The sequence below is a fragment of the Aythya ferina genome (genome assembly GCF_964211825.1).
Source record: "Aythya ferina genome assembly, chromosome: 10".
Taxonomy (NCBI): domain Eukaryota; kingdom Metazoa; phylum Chordata; class Aves; order Anseriformes; family Anatidae; genus Aythya; species Aythya ferina.
This window is the reverse complement of record NC_140306.1, coordinates 88,744-107,793: the sequence shown is the minus strand read 5'-3', so window position 1 is coordinate 107,793 and position 19,050 is coordinate 88,744. Positions and strand designations below refer to the sequence as shown.

Below are 19,050 nucleotides of genomic sequence, written 5' to 3'. Positions count from 1 at the left end.
AGGGGGAAATAGGTGAATCGGCACATATCATAGTAGGCGTAAGAGACACATGATACACTAATGCAAACCAGCTACGGAAAATGCAATGCCTCCTTCATAGCTGTTTTTTATTTCAGCTTTTCTTTTGAATTTCCCCTTTAAGTCTGCCTAGCTTGCTGGATTTCATAGCACCCTAGGGTAATGGTAATAACCTACAGCTTCTTGAAAGCAGCCTGCAAGAAAGCTGACAAAACACTAAACACAGCTTGTTTTCTTCTAAGTTAAAATCAACATTAACCAAATGGCTTTTCCATCTCACTCTCTGTTCTGTAACATCTCTGCAGGATGAATTCACTAATGGGACATTCTTTCAGTATAAAACTCTTTGAGAACTCTGTATTAAGAACACTTTGAGTTCTGCAAGGGAGACATCAGTCTTCATTACCCCTTGTTGTCTGAGTTCACATCTTCACGATCCTCTCCTCTGGCAACACACATTATCAGGAAGTTTTGGTAAAGCTCGGCATTGTTTTAGCACAAATCTGAGTTATCGATTCTTGGGCACACAATGGCTTGGGAATGCTTTGGCTGTTGTGACAGTATCAGTTCATGTGTTTGCTTGGCTAGTGTTAATGTCTTTAATCAGAATGGAAAACTAAATTCACCTGTCCCTGTTATTTTAGCTCTGACACTAGAATGTACCTACTTTTAGGGATTGTCTCCATGAATAATTGTGGGAGAACATTATTTCATGTTAATTCTCTGTTAATAAATACATTTTTTTAAATATTTGTATTATATATAGAGAGAGATGTATACTCCCCCACCCCAATTTATCTTTGATTTGGGTGTGTATTTAAAACAGAACAGGGACTCATAGTGGGACAATAAGATACAGAGTTCTAGTTAGGCCATAGCTCTTCCACTTTGAATTTGTGCTTTCATCTATTCCAAGATTAACTTCCCATGTAGAAAAGCTCTTAGAGGCTCTGTACTTTGCCTAGGCATTTCTTGTAAAAGCTACAACAAGGGTGAGGACAGAATGAGGAATAGTAAAGCCACTGTTTTCCTATAACAGGAAAAATTCAGTATAAACAACAAGGAATAGCTATCGGCTATACTGTTTGCATCTCACTGTTTGCCGCTATTCTGGCTTATCAAAAGGCCAGAGGAACCCTCAGAGGACAGCCTGGCTTTCTAATAAAGTTTTAGCTGACATACAGCCTGCCAGTCTTGGGACGTCAATACGCATGCCTCATGCTTGAAATGAGAAATCCTGTCACAAAACTGAACATAGTAGGCAGGTCCTAAAACCCTCCCTGTTATATAAATAGGCACCAGATTTGTCAGTTTTGCCAAGAATGAAGGAACCTTACCTCTTTTCTTCAATTCCATATAGCAGCTGTCACAAACTTTGGCTGCTTGATCTTTGAGGTACTTCAGAGGGTACTTGTTTCTTGAACAATTTCGACATACAATCTGTTCCGGAAAGGATAGATGCATTTAAATATATTTTTAATTGGACATATGCACATACAGAAAAAATCCTTCGAGTTGTTTGGGAGAGGAAGATGAATAGTGGAGCACATTTGACTCTGCTACAGCAGTGTCAATCCTGGTAAGCCTACTGATTGAACTGTGATTGCTGTAGATTTACACTGTTGTAAGCTAAGCAGAACTGATCACAGAATTTAGTTGCACACCATTGCTATGCTTATCTCTGCAAGAACTTACACCTTTCCCCCTATCAAAGCACAGAAAAGCCACTTTAATATTACTCTTGTTTTCATAGTTTTGTTAGTAACATTATTTTCTGAAGCAAGTTTGCATGTTCCCACTACCCCTGTCTACGTACTGACTGATTTTTCTCCGTGAATTTGGGGGGAAAAATATTTTTTCATACTAGCAGAAATTAAAAATTAAAAATAATAATTAAAAAAGACACAACATACTGAGACTAAAAGAGAACCTTGGTTCAAAACTGGACTGTAAATTTGTATGTATAAACAAATCTTGAGTCAGCTAAAGGAGTGATAAAGGAACTAGAACACTGGGAAGCCTATAGATCCTCATGGCTTTAGGGCAAACGGCAGCAGCTCATCAGTGGAGCATAGAGAAAGCTTTCCCTTTGGTTACTGACCAAATCATTCCCTGTCACTGAATTTCATCACTTTTTTTTGGAAGATAATTTTAGTAGCTGTTATTAGGGGCAGGACATGGATTTTTGACTGCTCTGGTCCATACCTTTAATCTGTATTTTTAGTGTATTGCTTCATTGTCTCTAGTTCTAGCTGTGGATCAGATACAACAGCTGGACTCAGCAACAGTTACCATGTAAGCTTTCAACTACCAGCCTTTGGGAATTAATTTGCCTCTCAAGGGGAGGTTGCTGTTGTTCCTACTAGTCATTAGAAACCTAATTACCTAATCTAACAGGGCACTAACAGGTTCTGTGGGAAGCCAAATTCTGGTCTTGATGTTGCTACAAGTTTGTAGAAATTACACCAGTGTCAGCCAGTGTCTTAGAAGTGTGAATACAGCCTCCCTGAGGAGCTGTACATCTCTTACCTTCCCACAGGCGTGGCAATGATGTCGCCTCAAAGTGAGGGTAAAATCACAGCCACAGTTCATGCACATCATGACATGGGACACAGGTACCAAAGTAGGAGGCCTCTCACCCACGGTTATTCCAAGCTTCTCCCGTAGCTTAAAATCCAACAAGAATGAATTAAGAAGCATCCACACTTCTGAAGTACAAAGTGACTTCCCTCATACAGTTTTTTCATTGCAGTCCACCTGCTACAATCCCCATTTTTTTTAATTCTCGATGCACATTGAGATAGAGGTGCTTCAGCACTGAAAGTCTATGGCCAATCAGTGCATGGTGCTGTGAAAGCCAGCCACAACAGGTAAGAATCAATGTAGATCTGTTGTTACTGGTCAGGCACTGGCAATCTTCCACATCAGACAAAGATCTTATTCATTGTATATGCAAATTGTGGGTAAGAACATGAGTTAAACCCATCTTTTTATTAGCAGTTTTTGAAATAGCATCGCTAAAAAGCTCCATAGTTTTCAGCTGAAAAGAGGTTGAGCTCATTATTTCATTACACCTTGGAGTAGTTTTATCACTGGGGAAGAGATAGGACAGAAAACGGTAAAAACTTGTTTCTTTTCCAAAGCAAATTGTGATGTGCACAAAGAGGAATTTATCCCCACACAATCCAAATATCTGTAAGCAGCTTTAGAAAATGTATTCACTATTCCTATTGCATTGGAATGCACCAGGCTGCTGTTGTGCAAGTGCCTATGCCTGTGCTCCAAGCCCATGGAGCCATGGTCGATATGAAACCGAACCTAATTTAATAAGCCACTGCTGATATGCAGGTGTTACTTCTGGTTCAGCACAGAAATATTTGGGGTACCACTTTCAGTTCACAACACTGTAGTGTTTGGCACAGGTAGTGCACGGTCTTGTGCCTTTGAAGGGCTGTTTGCTAGGAAGGTTTTCTATGAGGAAAATAGACTCCTGCAAGCAAATAGGATGCAATTCCTCCAAATTTCTTCTTGTGCACATTCAGATTTACATCAGAAGTAGAGATGTAAAAGAAATTACTTTTCCATGTCTTGAAAAAGGCTTTGATTTTGCTATGCAATAGAATTTCTAATTTTTATTGTTAAAAATTTGAAAGCAAATTAACTTCAGGGCAGCAAGATTTTTTTTTTTTTTATTTAGTAAAATCAAAGGGTTCTGCTTAACCTAAAATAGAATTTTTACTTTTGTCAAGCACATTCTTTGGCTTCATAACTGAGAGCAGTACAATTGAAATCAACAAGAAAGTAACCATATACATCAATTGTGCAGGTTCAGTTAGAATATTGCTGGTGAGGTTTGCATTGGCAGTGGCTTTATTTGTATAATATTAGTATAGCTAATGGATAGTTTTGTTTTCTTACATCTACAGAGTTAGTACCTGTTTTTTGATCATCCAAGATAGTTACTGTTTAGGACCAAATTTTGCTCGTCTTCCTCCATGAGAACTCATATTTAAGCAAAGACCACAGAATACAGAGTGTGATTAACATTTCAGGTGGCCTCTCAAACCACGAACTGTGGTATGAGATTTGTTATTTAGGCTTGACATACCAATTTAAATGAAAACAGTAAGAATGTCCTGCCCTAGGAACTCTGCATTTTATAACCCTCCTCCTTCTCTTTCCTCCTTCCCACTCCCTCTCCCTCTGTGTGTGTTCCCATTGCCCTCCCACTTCCCCTTCAAGCACTGAAAGATTTGGCTTCCTCTTACCTCAACGTTACTGTGGAAGGTGGAAGTATTGTGAGCTTTGTAGTCATCAGGGATGTGCCTGCTGATGCAGCTGTACCAGTCATCCCTTTCCGAGCAAGAGCTGTGGAATGAAATACAGCAAAGCAGTCAATGCACAAAGCACATCAGGAACCAAAACAAGCAGTTTCTGGATCTGAGGAGAAAATCTTCACTTTATGAATGTATGATTTTACCCACTCATGCGTTGGAACAGTTGTTTTCAACCAGGAACAAAACTGACTGTTGTATTTATTCAGCTGGGTGATTAGTGTAGATCAATGGTTATGACTGTGACCAAGAAGGAAATCAGTGCTCAGAAATGTTTTTCAAAGTAGTTTCTGACTTTTCTATAAGCTGGTCAATCCTAGATCACATTAGACTACAAAATGTTTCTTCTGCCATGTCTGCCCTAGCTATTAGGCACTCTAAAGCATGTAGTGTCGCCATGGGTTGCTCAGAATAAGTGTGTTTGTGCTCATCTCTACAGCATTTCCTCTAGTTGCAGTTATGCGTGGAGGCTAGTAGTTCTCCGAACTGGCCTCTAGATGCCCCCTTTGCACTGGACAGAACAGGGAGTACTTTGTGCTTCCCTGTCAGTACAGCAGCCCCAGAAAAGCAGCACGCTCTAAATGCCCAAATGCGTTTTTTCTTCTAGGACCATTAGCTGGTCCTGCATATGTTAGCTGGCTTTCATATTGTGACTTCAAACTGTGTGCATAATGTCCATCTGAAATTGTGAACAGCTCTAGCTGTTTTCAGAATCAATCAAAGGAGAGGATGCAGCTCAATGTGTTGTTCTCCCTTCCCTACGTCATACCAGGTACTCATGTTAAAGCTATCCACTAGAGTTCCTTTTAAAACTAAGCACTGGCATCGTTGCCAGCTGCTGTTCATCTGTGATTTCCATACACCATGCTCAGGAAGGCCACCAAACAAGACATCTAAGGACAATTTGTCCAATTTGTCTTTTGTGGTCTTAAAAAAAAGGGTGGGGGGGGAGTGGAAGAGACGAAGTGCCCGAGCTAATCAGTGATCCCTGACTTGGCATTCCTCTGCACCCTGAACATAAGCCCTCATCTGTTAAAAACACCAGCAGTCATTCAGTTTACTAATAAGAGAAACTGAATGGGATGGGATTTTGTCACAGTGCTACCCACTGTTGCTCTGAATTAGTCTCACAGGGTGGTACACTGACTGCTTTCTCCTAGTGCTCTGTTGTTTTATAAGGGCACCAGATGGTTGCCTCTGTGTCCAAAAGGAATATTTTTGACATGTAAGTAAAGGTGTAACAGCAGTATCAGCCTTCTCTATAAAAGTTCTGTGCCCAGATCTATCACCTGCTCACTGCAAGCCCAGAACATGGCTTTTTGGGTGAGCAAGCCATTTTCAGTGCAAGATGTGAAGACTTTACAGCACCACCTTCTCATACAGCCGTGCCAACTTTTTTGCCTTTAGCTCCTGGCGATGATGTATTTCCTCAATGCACATTCACCTTGTCTCATGCAAATTTAAAAGCACTGAGGTTTTTTGATAAGCAACAACTGGCCTTCAGTGCAGGCCTGCAACACCCCAGTTTGAACAATAAAAGACACAGTTTTTAAGGATGCTTGAAGCCTTCTGGTATTTGTTTTGGCTAAGCACAGACTTCATATATATGAACATAAAAGGACCACATAAGCAGAGCATCCCATGCTGCTTCCTGGGGATGCCAGCTTCAGTTGGTCTGGATAAAAGGGGCATACAGCAGTTACTTCCCCTCTGCAATACAGAAGTACCATACACTTGCTTTTTTAACTGTCAGCAGGTGATTCAGAAGTACTGTGTGTATATTTTGAAGATTGTGATGAGTGTGCAGATCTAAGAAAATCTCAGATGTTTTCTCATGTGCTGGCTGTAAAAGGAAACAGACAAAGACTTTGACAGATATCTAAGCACTGTCCAAAGATGGCAGATCTTCCTAGAAATATAAGAGTTCCAAATTCTGATTCTGAGTAAGAGAGTGTCTCTCTGTATACCTATTAAACTGTGTAGTTTAGGGAAGTCTGCTGTGTTTCCAGCCATGCTGTAGCTGGAGACTGATGGTGAGGAAACTGGTACTTGAAGTTTTGAAGACTTTTTAGTTTGGAAGAATTAATTTTAATAACGTTGCTAGGATGCTATGTCTTTTATAGTAAACTACACCTGAAAATCAGTCCAGCTCTAAGTAAATTTGCAGGATAATTTTGGACTAGAAGCATGAAATAACACAGTACACTGCAATCTTGTGATCAGAAACCAACCTACAATCTCTTTTTACCATTATTTTTTAATCCCAGGATAGAGATCCTGGCTTTCAGTTGCAGTCAGTACTAGCACTACACAAACTCATTAGTGAAATTCCTTTTGTTAGAAAGACCCATGAGATTGCCAATGAAGTTCAATTTTGTTTTTGTCATTTAAGCATTATTAAGTGCTTTTACGTCCATTGCATGGTGTTACCTATTTACAATTCTCCAGCAATTTTGCAACACTGGTTTTATGAGCTAAAAAGTATAATTGTGAAAGGGAAGTATAACATGCTTATGGTGTTACAAGGAAAGAGTGTGAGAGGTCAATGGAAAATCCTCAGGCTTCTTAGTAAGATTTTATTCTCTTTCCTCTCTCTTTAAAATGTTTTCAAAAGCTAAGTTCTAATCATTACTCATTATATGAGTCAAATTAGCTACAGTTTATGAGGTTTGCATTTATATCTTCATTGTGTAATCAAGCGCTCAGCCATTGTCTGTCACAATAGCACAGACTGAAACCAAGTTAGAAGAGAATGAGAGACTAGTTAAGGCTTAAATATTGGTTAGGTTAATCTAGAGATACAACTAGAATGTAAAACCTTTTGCCGTGGCAGTCTGGGGACAGTACCTTGCTGACAGTGTCAGGCAATATTCATCATATTCAATCTTCAGGACGTTTTGGGCTTTTTCTGTCACAGGGCGGCTGACCTAGAAACAAATGCCATGAACATAAAGGTGGAGTTAAACTGTCTATAACACTGTACAACTCTCAATGCAAAGGGATCTTTGAAGTCCCAACCATCTGTTTCATACTTCAATGCAAAGAAATGGGCTGGTAGGGTTTTCTGCGTATTCTGTTTCTGGTTTAATGGGGAATGCTTTCTGTTTCAATATGGTGGTGGTGCAAAAGGGAAAAAGAAAATCATTTAATCCAACTTGAAAGGTAAGGATAAAATATCAGTCAGGGTAGAATTTTAATATGACAAGCTTAGGAGATATTTAGTCTGAGAAGTGTCAGAGCATTTTGGGAAGAAGCCGTGACTGTTCCGGGAATGAATGGAAATAATTTTCTTCCTGACAGGTAGATCATATACAGAGCAGTGCTTTAGATCGGTGAATGCCTGCCTGGAGCCAGGCTCTTTAAGAACAAAAAATACTTAAAATCTACAGCTCAGATAAAATTCCCCGTCATGTAGTGTATTAGTCATCTACTAACAGCAACAGGCACTTAAGAGAAACATAGCTTCACGGTACTGGAACTATTATGCTAATGACTCAGTGTTTCAAATGTACTAACAAGTACCTGTTCTGCAATTCCTTACTTAGTGGTGGTACTTTTTGGCAATTCTTATGTCAGATGGGAACTCATAGTTAATTTTAGACTATGATGTCTGTAGGGTGATTAGCCTGCCACCTTTTCATAAAACCCTAATACACCTTGTATCATTCTGCTGAAATTCATAATTAGTAATTCACGTCTTGCTTGTTTCCTAGAGCACCAAGCTCCTGACTTGCCACTTGAAGTCTTCTTTCATAAAAATACAACTTGGCATATTGGCCATAGAATAGTTAGGAAGGTTCCTGGTGGGAGGTATGTAATGGTCAGCTAGGTCAGAGCCAAAAACCACTCCAGCCCAAAATCTCCTGTTGCACAGGTACCAGTACCACCTGATGCTTAGGGAAAGACCGTAAGAACAGGATAATTGTGTCCAGTTTCTGCAATCTGCAGTTAAGGAACTTACTGAACAAGAGATTATCTCTGTATCATTGCATGTAATAGCACCCAATACACCATTTCCTCATGAAGTTTTAGAATCCAATAACATTTCTGATGAAGACAGTCAAAGGTCACATAAAAACCAGGCAAATGAAAGCTTATATAAATTCTAAGTGGCATGAGTTTAAAATCTGGTAGCCTAAGCCCTAGTTAATGTGTTGTAGGGAACAACTGTGCATTGTCTGGAGACATGAGGAGGGGAATGGACCAAATAGGATAATAAATCTTTTCTGTCTCCAGTTTCATGATCGGATAGTAAATCTGATTTTGGCTTGCATTATTCATTGCAAGCCTGAGTAAGGCTGTCATACTAAGCCACAACCTTACAGTTAATGTTATGTTTATATTATTTTTCCTTCTATCTCCTGGAAGAGGCAATGAATGGAATCCTCTGATAGCAGGTCGACTCCTTCTCTCCCCTTGCCATGAACTGGAAATGAGACATAAACCAGCAAAGTACTAACAGCTCACTGTATAACTTTGATTCCAGCCTATAATACAGATAAGGCATTACCTTCATGCTTGACACAGCCAATGTGTTTTTCAGTCGGTATTTGCCATCCTTCTGGGGATATGTGTACAGCAGAACATCATTCATCTACATGAAGAGAAAGACAAAATCAGTAATCTGCAATATGGTTTGCAGGCCTGACCATTACTTGTGGGGGGGATACCCAGAACAAGCAGTAACTCGATGAACTGTCAGGATTGTTGCTACAGACAAGCCCAAGCTGCATAGCTTAGGTCAAGACCTGCATTTACAGAGAGCTCTGGGGAGTCTGGATCCAGGACTTTGATTCCTTCCCATTTTTGAAGTTGCTAATGGCTAAGTAAGTAGATATTCAGCCCCCTTCTTATTCAGCTTGGGTAAAACAGGTTCTTGTTTTAAGGGCAATGCTGTGTTCAAGTTGGGAAGACAGGCTGTACTTATTACCTGGCAATACCAACTAACTGCCCGGGATGCTGCTGCTCTGACTCTGCGCCCCCGACAGCGAAGCTGTGGTGGGTAGGGCTGGGCTTCATGGACTTCTGTTTTCAGGGCAAAAAGGAAGTGGAGGTAGGAAAGTTGCCAAGGTCTAGAAGAATGACTCAGGGAGGAACGGTTTGGATATTTGAGAGAAGTAACCAGACTTCTCTGCTAGCAGAATTCTCCCAGACACACAACAGCATTGCTGGGTCCAAGGGCCACAGCAGAGACCATGGGATAGCAGAATTAGAAACATTTTTTTTTAATTTTATGAGGAAAAAAACATCTGTAACTCAACACCCCAAATTTCTCCTTAGTTCTCACAGTTCTTGGCATGTTTATCAGACAGCTTCATACAGAATAGGATCAGATCTTCTCTTCTGTTTGCCTATCTTAATAGACATTATTGCAGCCTTTTGCCTCTGTGCCAGCAAACAAATAATTGAAACAGTGGAACTGGACCTGGCAGGTCTTTGCTGGCCTTTCCTTCCCATACTACCAGAAGGAAAAACTGTGTCAGTGGGCCTCAACATTGCTAAGGTAATGCTTACATGCTTGCATTCTCTGCTTTACTTGAACGAGCAGATCATGTTCTGTTGTTTTCTTTCTCTGACATCAATACCAATATGCATAAGTTGCAAGGCATAGGTAATAGTGTGATGACACAACGTGTCTTAAATGCAGAAATTCTGAAGAGAAGTTAAAAAGTAAACAGAAACCAGCTTCACTTGGATTCCTCTGTGACAAGGACATTTTAATGTAGCCAATTGGATGCTAATAATACTGCATTTTGGAAGGAAAACTATAATAAAGGGAGAGGCTAAAAAGAAGGGAGAAAACTAAAGAATCATTGAAAAATGAACACAGGATTCCCCCTTGTCTTGTGTTGGCAGCCTGTCCATCCAGGTTGTGAACATGACCTATTTATGTAGAATACATGTCATTTTTTTTTAAATTTGGCAATAAAATAACATATCCTTTAGGACTGGAATTGTCAGGGTCTTGCTATTACTGCCCAACTGCCTAAAACAATTGTTGTGAGGTTTTCATTCACTTGCTTGTCTGAAAAAAATGGAAGTAGAGCCTTATGGATGTTTTCTTAATAGATCATACTTCAGCTTTCTTACAGAGCATTTATAGTGGTTAAAGAAAAATGATATGGGATATATCTTTATCACCTTGAAGTTAACAGCAAAATTGTTGCCTTTGTTAGAGGGTCACGAGCTAACTCATGGGTAACAGTTCATTAAGAAGCAAATCAAGTTTCTGTGCATTAGCTGCACATCTTTAAAATGAACATTGCCACTAATGTGGGGCAAAATATATTGGAGTGACTTTCTCTAAAGCATCTTACTTCAAATTTTACTCTTTTAAAAATTGAATTGATTTTAATGAGTAAGATCAACCAATATTGTTGTGGAAAATTATGATATATTTCATTCTATCATTTTAAAAAGGAAGTTTTATTTTTTGATTCAAATAGTGTTTCTTTTTGTTTAGGATTTTATATCAGTTAAAATTAAAGGATGATAAGTGAAAGGATTATATAGGCATCCCTAAGATTAAATAAACTATTTGATTTTCATCTATTATACATTGCTTAGTGGAGGAAAAAAAAAAAAAAGAGAGAGAGAGAGAGATTTGGTTCTCCATTATTTTTAGCAAAAAGACTCCCAAGCTTCCAAGCTTTCCTTCACTGACCACTCTAGGGTTCAGTTCTCTGTGGCCTTCTAGTAAGTTATAATTGATGCAGAATTTAAAGCTCTTTTAATATAACACTTTTAAACTGAGGGTATTAAAACATACTATCAAGTCAGAAAGGACATCTCAGACTCTAGTCTCCATCTAGTCTGAAGTGGAGTATTTACTCCTTTGCAACAAAACAATAGAATTTCCTTAGAACAGGGTGACAAATGGCTTGTCACTGTATTTTTATGCCATTTGCTTAGTGCTCCATAATTTACCTTCCCTGCTAACATTAGTCCAACCAGCTCAGTGACACCTGCACAGTACTGACCACGTGATGATTCCTAGTTTAATTACAGCTATCCATAAACAGAAAACTCATTGCAACCTGCTGAACACTGAGCATCTATGAGGCTAAGCTAGCAAAACCTGAGCAAATGTAAACCTCACTGTAAAGCAGTTGTAGGTGCCAGTACTTGAGGCTTGTTTCAAACCACAAGAAAAGGTAACTAATTATGAGCACTAAGCCCAAGAAAGTGAAATCCTAAGAGAGATCTTTAGGATTCTGGTGTAATGTGCTACTGGGTTTCTTGGACAGAAAACCCCATTTAACTTATTTATTTAAAAAGTTATGTGTTTCTTTACAAAGCAACTCATCCTTTTATTACTGTTGATTAAGAAAGAAACCTTGATGCCTACCATTGTCATGGCAGCTCAAATCAATATCCCAAGATTTTATTAAACATTAGTGATGACTTTGTTTTATAATTGCCCAGCAGAGGCTTTTTACCTCCTTCTGCTTTTTTTGCCCAGTATATAAAGGTAGGCTGTGATTCTAATTGCGATCCCACCAGCCACAGCTTGTCACAATGAAATTATGACAAATATTTCAAAGCTTGCTAGGCAAAGCACACAGATTTTCATGAAGAAAGGGTTTACACTCGCTGCTGTTTCCTTTGCCATGTCTACACTGGAGACCTGAGTGGTGGCTACAAGAATGGTATACACAGAACTAGCTTGAGTACCTGGGGCTCATGCATCCTTCTGCTTCGTGCTGCACACTGTTCCCTGTGAGGAATGTGATATAATCCGATCTTGTAGCCCCTCAGGAATCTGTGGCGAAAGAGCTTGACTGCCACAACCCCCAAGTACTTCCCATTAGTTTTTGGGTTTTACACACTTTGTCTTTGCCAAAAAAGTTTTGGAACAGCTGGGATTCCCAAACTGTATACATATTGCTACAGGAGCAAATACTCCTTTTCTACACTACCACATGCATACACAGTCCAAAAAACATAACACAGAGAAAGAGGGATATTTCTGCTCTTTTCTTTTTTCTCTTACTACTTTTTTTTTTTTTTTTTCTCCCTCTTTTTATAATTCCCTCTGTTGTAATGGGAACCCAGTAGAATTAGATGTCAGACCAAATTGTCTAATTTATGGTGTTCAAATTTAATGATCCAAACAAGCTTATGCCATGCTGAATGGCTGGTGCCTGTATGTAGTGCACTCTGTGTCTAAAAACTCCTACCATGTTTGTTTTTTTTCTGAATATTTTAAAGGATAGTTCCTTGTGAACCCTGTGCTGTTTGATTTAAGTGTTAAACATCCTCTGAGTGTCAGTGGAGCAGCCTGAACATGTGGTGGGGCTGCATTTTCCAGGCTCTGACTCAGGAACCTCCCCTATACTCCAGCCCTGCTGGCTAGCCCATTAGACAATCTCCCATTTGATAGCAGCTTCCCACACCCCATTTGCAGCACAAGTTGTCTTTGTAGAGGAATTCTTGGAAGGGTGAGATAAGAGACAGTGTCTGAGTTGCAAAGTTCTGTGGTTGGGGGGCAGTCAGGGGCCTGCCAGCATCAGCAGCCCCATACTGCACTGCAAAGAGGCCCCAACATCCTTGTAAACAGAGACTGGACTCAGGAAACAGGCGCCCAGCAAAGCTCACCAAACATCCTGCCAGGAAACACCACATTCAACAATATCATCAGCCTGCACAAAACAGTCAGCTCAAGTAAACTTGTAATACACATGGTGTACACCTCAAAAGCCCCTAAACACATGTGCTACACATTCATGCATATAGGACCTGTGCACAGATCTACAATTCTTACATACTCAGAGCACAAGTGTGCATACCACCAAAGCACAACCTGAATGCAAAGGCCAAAGAAGAGTTTGGCACACACACAATTTTTATGGTACATTCTAACTACAACTTTAGTTGGATGGGCTCATCTCCTGAGATGTTTACGGACTAAATTCTCAGACTTATCCTTCAATGTATACTCTTCTGATGAAATTTTCTCCTGGTCTTGGGCTTGACTCAGCTATAGACAAAGTTCATTACAAAGAACTTCAAAAACGGTGTTAATGTAAAAATGTTTTGGATAGATAAGGTAAACACTTATTTCATCTAAACCAAACCACACCTGTACGTACTCACATCTGATAATCATTTGGAGTGGCAACTGAAGCATCATAATATATATATATATATATATATATATATAATTAAAAACAACAACAACAACAAACCAATCAGTGTGAATGGTTTTTGATAAATACATCAGGGTAAATTCATCTCCTACCCATATTTTACCATGTCTTCAAAGGATTTAGGTACGGTCCTTATAATATGAAGGAGTTAAACAAATGTAGATTTTAAGAGACAATATTTAGAGGGTTATTCTAGTCTAGAGGGTTTGTGTTTGTTTTTCTTTCCCTTGGACATCTGAATCGAGATAGAACATGGGTTAGGCTAGATGTGCTGCCAAAGGGAAGGGTATGTTCATGCGTATCTTAGCTGTTACAAAAAGGTGTCAGCAGTGATGGATGGTGGGGGCCTTAAGACTGATGTAGCAAAGGTGCTACATGCAAAGATAGAATATGTTGGTAGAGTTGTGCAGTAGTTATCTTAATGTATTCATAGACTGAATAGTCCATTAAACACTTGAGTGGTGGTGGCATAACAGATACTTCACAGTATTAGGAGATAATGCAAAACCTTTCAGATGTTAATGTAGGAATTACCACATTCCACACTGGTTCTGTTTCCTACATTTTCACCATCCTGCTCGTGTACAAGTAGAAAATGTTAATAAGAAGAAAAAAAATAAGAATTAATGGCAAAATGTATACCTTCTATAATAAACCTCTCACAATGATCCCTGGGTGAAATGCTGTCAGCACTTACAGAGGCCACAGCAAGTATGTATTCCAGACATGTAACCCCCTTATTTTAAAATGAAGTCTGCAAACAAGTACTTTGATGTTAATTCCAGCAGTAAGGCTCAGTACTTTATGTTGCTTTTCCAGGAAGGAGATTCTAAAATCTCTACACTTATACAGAATTTTTCAAACATTAACAGGTAAGCATCACAAATCCTATGACAGGCAAATATTATTTTCCCCTTCATATAGATAAAAGCATAAAAATAACTGTGATTATACAATAAGCTACCTGCAAAGTTGAGAACAATGCTCAGGAGCATGGAGTCTCAATGTAGTGTATACAGCCCAATGTAGTGTATAAAGTAAAAGAGAAAGCATGGGTGTTAACAGCAGATCTCCCAAATGGTGGGTTTTCATCTCTTTTGAATTGTGAATACTTAAAATCTTCCAGTAACTGATAACTGGTTAATTTTTCTTAACTATCTTAGAAGAATTGCAAACCCTCATCGAAAACTGCTGCTTCAATCAACAGAGATCTGGAGATGTGTGTTCAGAGGGACTATACCCAGGTGGTGCACACAATTATCAGGTTATTTACAAAGACATGGACATCAGGAGCTAAAACCCAGCCACAGAGCTTCAAGGATACCAAACTCACCCAAAGACAGCTTTCCTAAACTTTACCGGTAGTGTTCTCTATTGTTTCTGGTAAGACCTCCTAAGGCTTTAGAGGTAGATTTTTAAGTATGAGGCTTAATTGTTGAAAGTATTCCTCCCAAGCACCTTGGAAACCTGCACTCTCCTTTGCAGAACTATGGCCTAGTAGTCAAGGCTGAATGGAGCTGTGGTACAAATGGAGGGCTGCACAGCACTTACTCTTATATGCAGGGCCAATGAGTACGTGTGAAAGAGGCTACAGTCTTCTGTGTCTTTTTAGCAACAGAAACCCACTTACCACATCACTGCTTACAGTTAAATGACTCGCAGCCCTGAAATCTCTTCTCTGGTTTACAGCTGTGTAAGCACAGGAGAAGATATGAAAGAGATAGTAAAAATGTGAAAGAAATCCTACCAAGAACAAATGCCGAGGGTGCTTGTTTTTCCCAGAGACTTTCATCAGTGTTCCCTCTTTTACAAAGACCTAAAGGGAAAAAAACAAAAACAAAACAAACAAACAAAAAACACTTGTAATCCTGAGACTGCATTCTGAAACTTACTGAGAAAAGAGAACATTCCTCATGTAGAAGGAGGCACTCTTAACTGCTTTCATCAGCATAGTAACAGATGGATACCTCAACATCTGCTTCTAGCCTGACTTTATGGCTTGCATTTGTATCAGTACTGAATGGCTTGGAAACCCATGTGTCAGACACCAGGCAGTACTCAGCCCACTGCGTCTGCACCATGGACTGCAAGGAGACTGTCACAGATTTCAAAAGTAACATATAAAGGGCTTCAGAAAAGAACTCATTCTCTGATTATGAAAAATAGACAAACCAAAAACAAATGCTGAAACCTTTTCACATCCATACTATGCCTACACTAAACCTGTGTATGTTTGCAAGCATAATACCTTGTCTGTCCATATTGTTACTATGTATGTAAACAGGACTGTACATGTAACCAGCTAAAACAACGTACTCAAACTTAATTTCAGTAACATTTGAAAAGGTCTAAAATAATTAAAGCAGCAGTGGATTTACAGACATCTACTCTTTTCTAATGGAGAGCAGGATCTGGTGTAATTTTCTACTCTAGAATTGCACTGAGGTTTGCAGAATTTATTAATTTACTACTTGGCAAGGACAAGTGAGGATACTGATGTTGGAGAAAAAATAAGAGGATCACTGCAATGTTTGGTTGATGAGGATTCACATACTAAGAGTATGCATGCCTTGAAAATTTCTTCATGAGTTTTGTTAATGACAGTAGTGGGATGAAGGGGAATTTAGGGTTGCAGAACTCTAGAAAGAAATCTTTTCAAGTGTAGAGGCAGGCTGGGCCTGAGGAAACTGGAAAGGTTTGAAAGAAAGGAGGATAAATTTGTATTTGATGTGAATGGCAAGACACAGCTATATAATTTCCCACTTTCTGTTCATGCGCTGCTTAAAAGTGATGTCTTGCATTAAAAGTTGCAAGTTTAGGCTGGAAATTAGGAGATTTCTTCTCAGAAAGAGCAGTCAGGCATTGGAATGGGTTGCCCAGGGAGGTGGTGGAGTCACCATCCCTGGGGGTGTTCAAAGAAAGGTTGGACCTGGTGCTTAGAGATGTGGTTTAGTGGGTGACATTGGTGGTAGGGGGATGGTTGGACCAGATGATATTGGAGGTCTTTTCCAACCTTAATGATTCTGTGATTCTATGAAAAGAACAATTGCAGAATGGTAAGAATAGAAAACTGAAAATAGGTAATTTCCCCTGATTTAGGGATCTAACCTACCCCAAAAAATTTGAGCCTTTCCAGGCTGTAAGGAATTTCTGCTCGTACTTCAAACCTTTCAACAAGAATATGTAAGAAGGAAAACAGCAGCTCCTCCAAAACACACTACATGGGGTGACTGAGGACAGATGGTGTGAAAAATCAAATGGCCGTTCTGTGTAAAAACGGCTAATGCTAATGCCTGTCTTTGCAAGTGCAAGGCTCTCAACATGCAGTGCTCCTGAACAGTACCAGAGCGATGGCTTTTTACATAAACCAGTGCTACAACTCTTATCACAGCGGGTCAGTAAACAACACCTGTAGATGTCTGAAATCTGGCCATCCACAGAGGCAGAGATAAAGCTGGCCAGAAACAATGTCCTTATCAGCATAGGTCTGCCTGCAGTACTCACCCTTCCTGGCTGGAGGAGGCCCCTCTGCCCCCTCACACTGTACTCAATGTGTACCAGCTTCTGCAGGTTTTCCTAAGAGAGAGAAACAACATTTAGGAGACCACATGGTGATTGCTTTTAGAAAAGCAGGCAAACCTTCCCTCAACCCTCCTCACCATTTTATTTCTCAAACGCATTAAAGTAATATTACTGAACTGGGTTTCAGAGAGAATTGAGCTCATGGAATTTAGGTGCACAAAGTCTTCTTCCAGCCTCATAGGTTTTATGAAACCTCATCACCTGCATTCACATCTGCTTGGCCTTCTACACTCCTGTCATTTTTGATACTTCTTTAACACTTCCTCTGTACCTCAGTTCACTTTCAAAAGAGCCTGCTTACTCCATGCAGTATTTATACTTAGGTCTCTTTGCTGACTTTCTTTCTCTTGGAACCAGTAAACTGGAAACAGAGACAAAGTATAATATCTGCTCCAAAGGCTTGTTCATTAGTGGCATGACATAGATAATCCAAAGCATGATTTGATACAAGAAGATCATTGCTAGGATTATCTGGAGGTTTATATTCTGTGCTAACAGATTACTGACTTTGCACTATGGAATCTGGAAGTTAACTAGTAAGCAGTTGCATCTCTTTTTTGATACTTTGCAAAGATCAGGAAGCCCATTATCAAACTCTGATGCTACTAACTGCCTACTTGACTTGAGAGCACAGACAGTGGGCACTGGCATGTGGCATGAATTTATCTATAAAGATGGTAAATAAATTTAATCTAACTAAGCTTCTGCTCTCATAAAAAGATGGTATTGGATAGAAGAGGGGTCTGTATCTGTGAAATATTGTTAGTCTTTTCAAATCTCCTTCCACTTAGTAGTTAATGCTGCTAAAACCCAAGCTTGTACATAGGATTCAGCCGTGGTTTTAACTAGTCCAGAAAGTAGAATGGGCTGCACAGCAGCAATCACTAGAATATGTCTAAAAGTTATGTCTCTTTTGTCTGAGTTAGCCATTGTGTCCTAAGTCCTCAGTTACATACAAAGAAAAACTACAAACTAAGGACCACATTTTATATACCTTCATCACCTGGAAGCCCTTGACAACTGTTTTCTGCTATGGCAGATAATAGTTTCTTTACCTGTGCTCCATTGACTGTCCTTAAGCTATCCCTGGGCTTAGTTAGACTCTATAGATTGAACAATGTAATCAAGGATATATCTACCTGATTGATACAAATCAGTGGTGCCTATAGAATCAGCTAATTAAGAAAGCTATCAGAGATAACAGAAGGAGCATGTCCATATCAGCATGATGGTCTGTCAAGGCTGGATTTCATCTATCAATTAATGTAGCTATCTCAGCTTGCTTTTTGAGATAAGCCTGAAATACCTGTGTATGTTACTGCTCTGAAGAAATATTGCACTTGTTAAACATGATATTAGGTTCAGTAACCACATACCAAACACACTGAAACACCTACAAGCCTCGAGTAACTCAGGGCTGCATTGTGACCATGCAATATAACTGACAGTTGATGCACTTTCAGCCATCAAGTATCTCTTTTGCAATGCAGAAACTAACAAATGGAATTTTTTAGGTCACTTCAGAAATAATATAGGCTAGCAAAATGGAAACTATATATAAACTAATAGCACAGGAAACACCAGGGATCATAAGACAGCTGAAATTTGCAAAAGAAGATTGCAAAGGTCCCATAACTAAAGGGTACTTTAGCCCTTGCAAAACTTGTCAAATTGACAGCTTCCATAATGGAGCCCCATTCTTCATAGAATCTCTTGGGTTGGAAAGGACCTTAAAGATCATCTAATTCCAAACCCCCTTCCATGGGCAGGGACACCTCCCACCACACCAGGTTGCTCAAAGCCCCAGCCAGCCTGGCCTTGGACACTTCCAGGGATGGGGCATCCACAGCTCCTCTGGGCAGCCTATGCCAGTGCCTCAGAAACTGATTAAAGAATTTCTTCCTAATATGTAATCTTAGTCTACTCTCTCTTAGTTTAAAGCTGTTGCCCCTTGTCCTATCACCACA

General features: G+C 39.6%; 1 protein-coding gene across 1 annotated transcript in view; it reads right to left on the bottom strand.

Moving 5' to 3' along the window:
- Positions 1-19,050, bottom strand: part of FGD5 (FYVE, RhoGEF and PH domain containing 5) — a 101,043-nt gene that overhangs the window by 7,745 nt on the left and 74,248 nt on the right. Inside the window, exons 11-17 of the mRNA XM_084530930.1 lie at positions 17,006-17,077; positions 15,249-15,317; positions 8,863-8,946; positions 7,200-7,279; positions 4,287-4,386; positions 2,548-2,685; positions 1,356-1,458 (exon numbers count right to left, since the gene is read on the bottom strand). Of these exons, the coding sequence (XP_084387056.1) occupies positions 1,356-1,458; positions 2,548-2,685; positions 4,287-4,386; positions 7,200-7,279; positions 8,863-8,946; positions 15,249-15,317; positions 17,006-17,077 (646 nt within the window). The remainder of the gene's footprint in view (positions 1-1,355; positions 1,459-2,547; positions 2,686-4,286; positions 4,387-7,199; positions 7,280-8,862; positions 8,947-15,248; positions 15,318-17,005; positions 17,078-19,050) is intronic.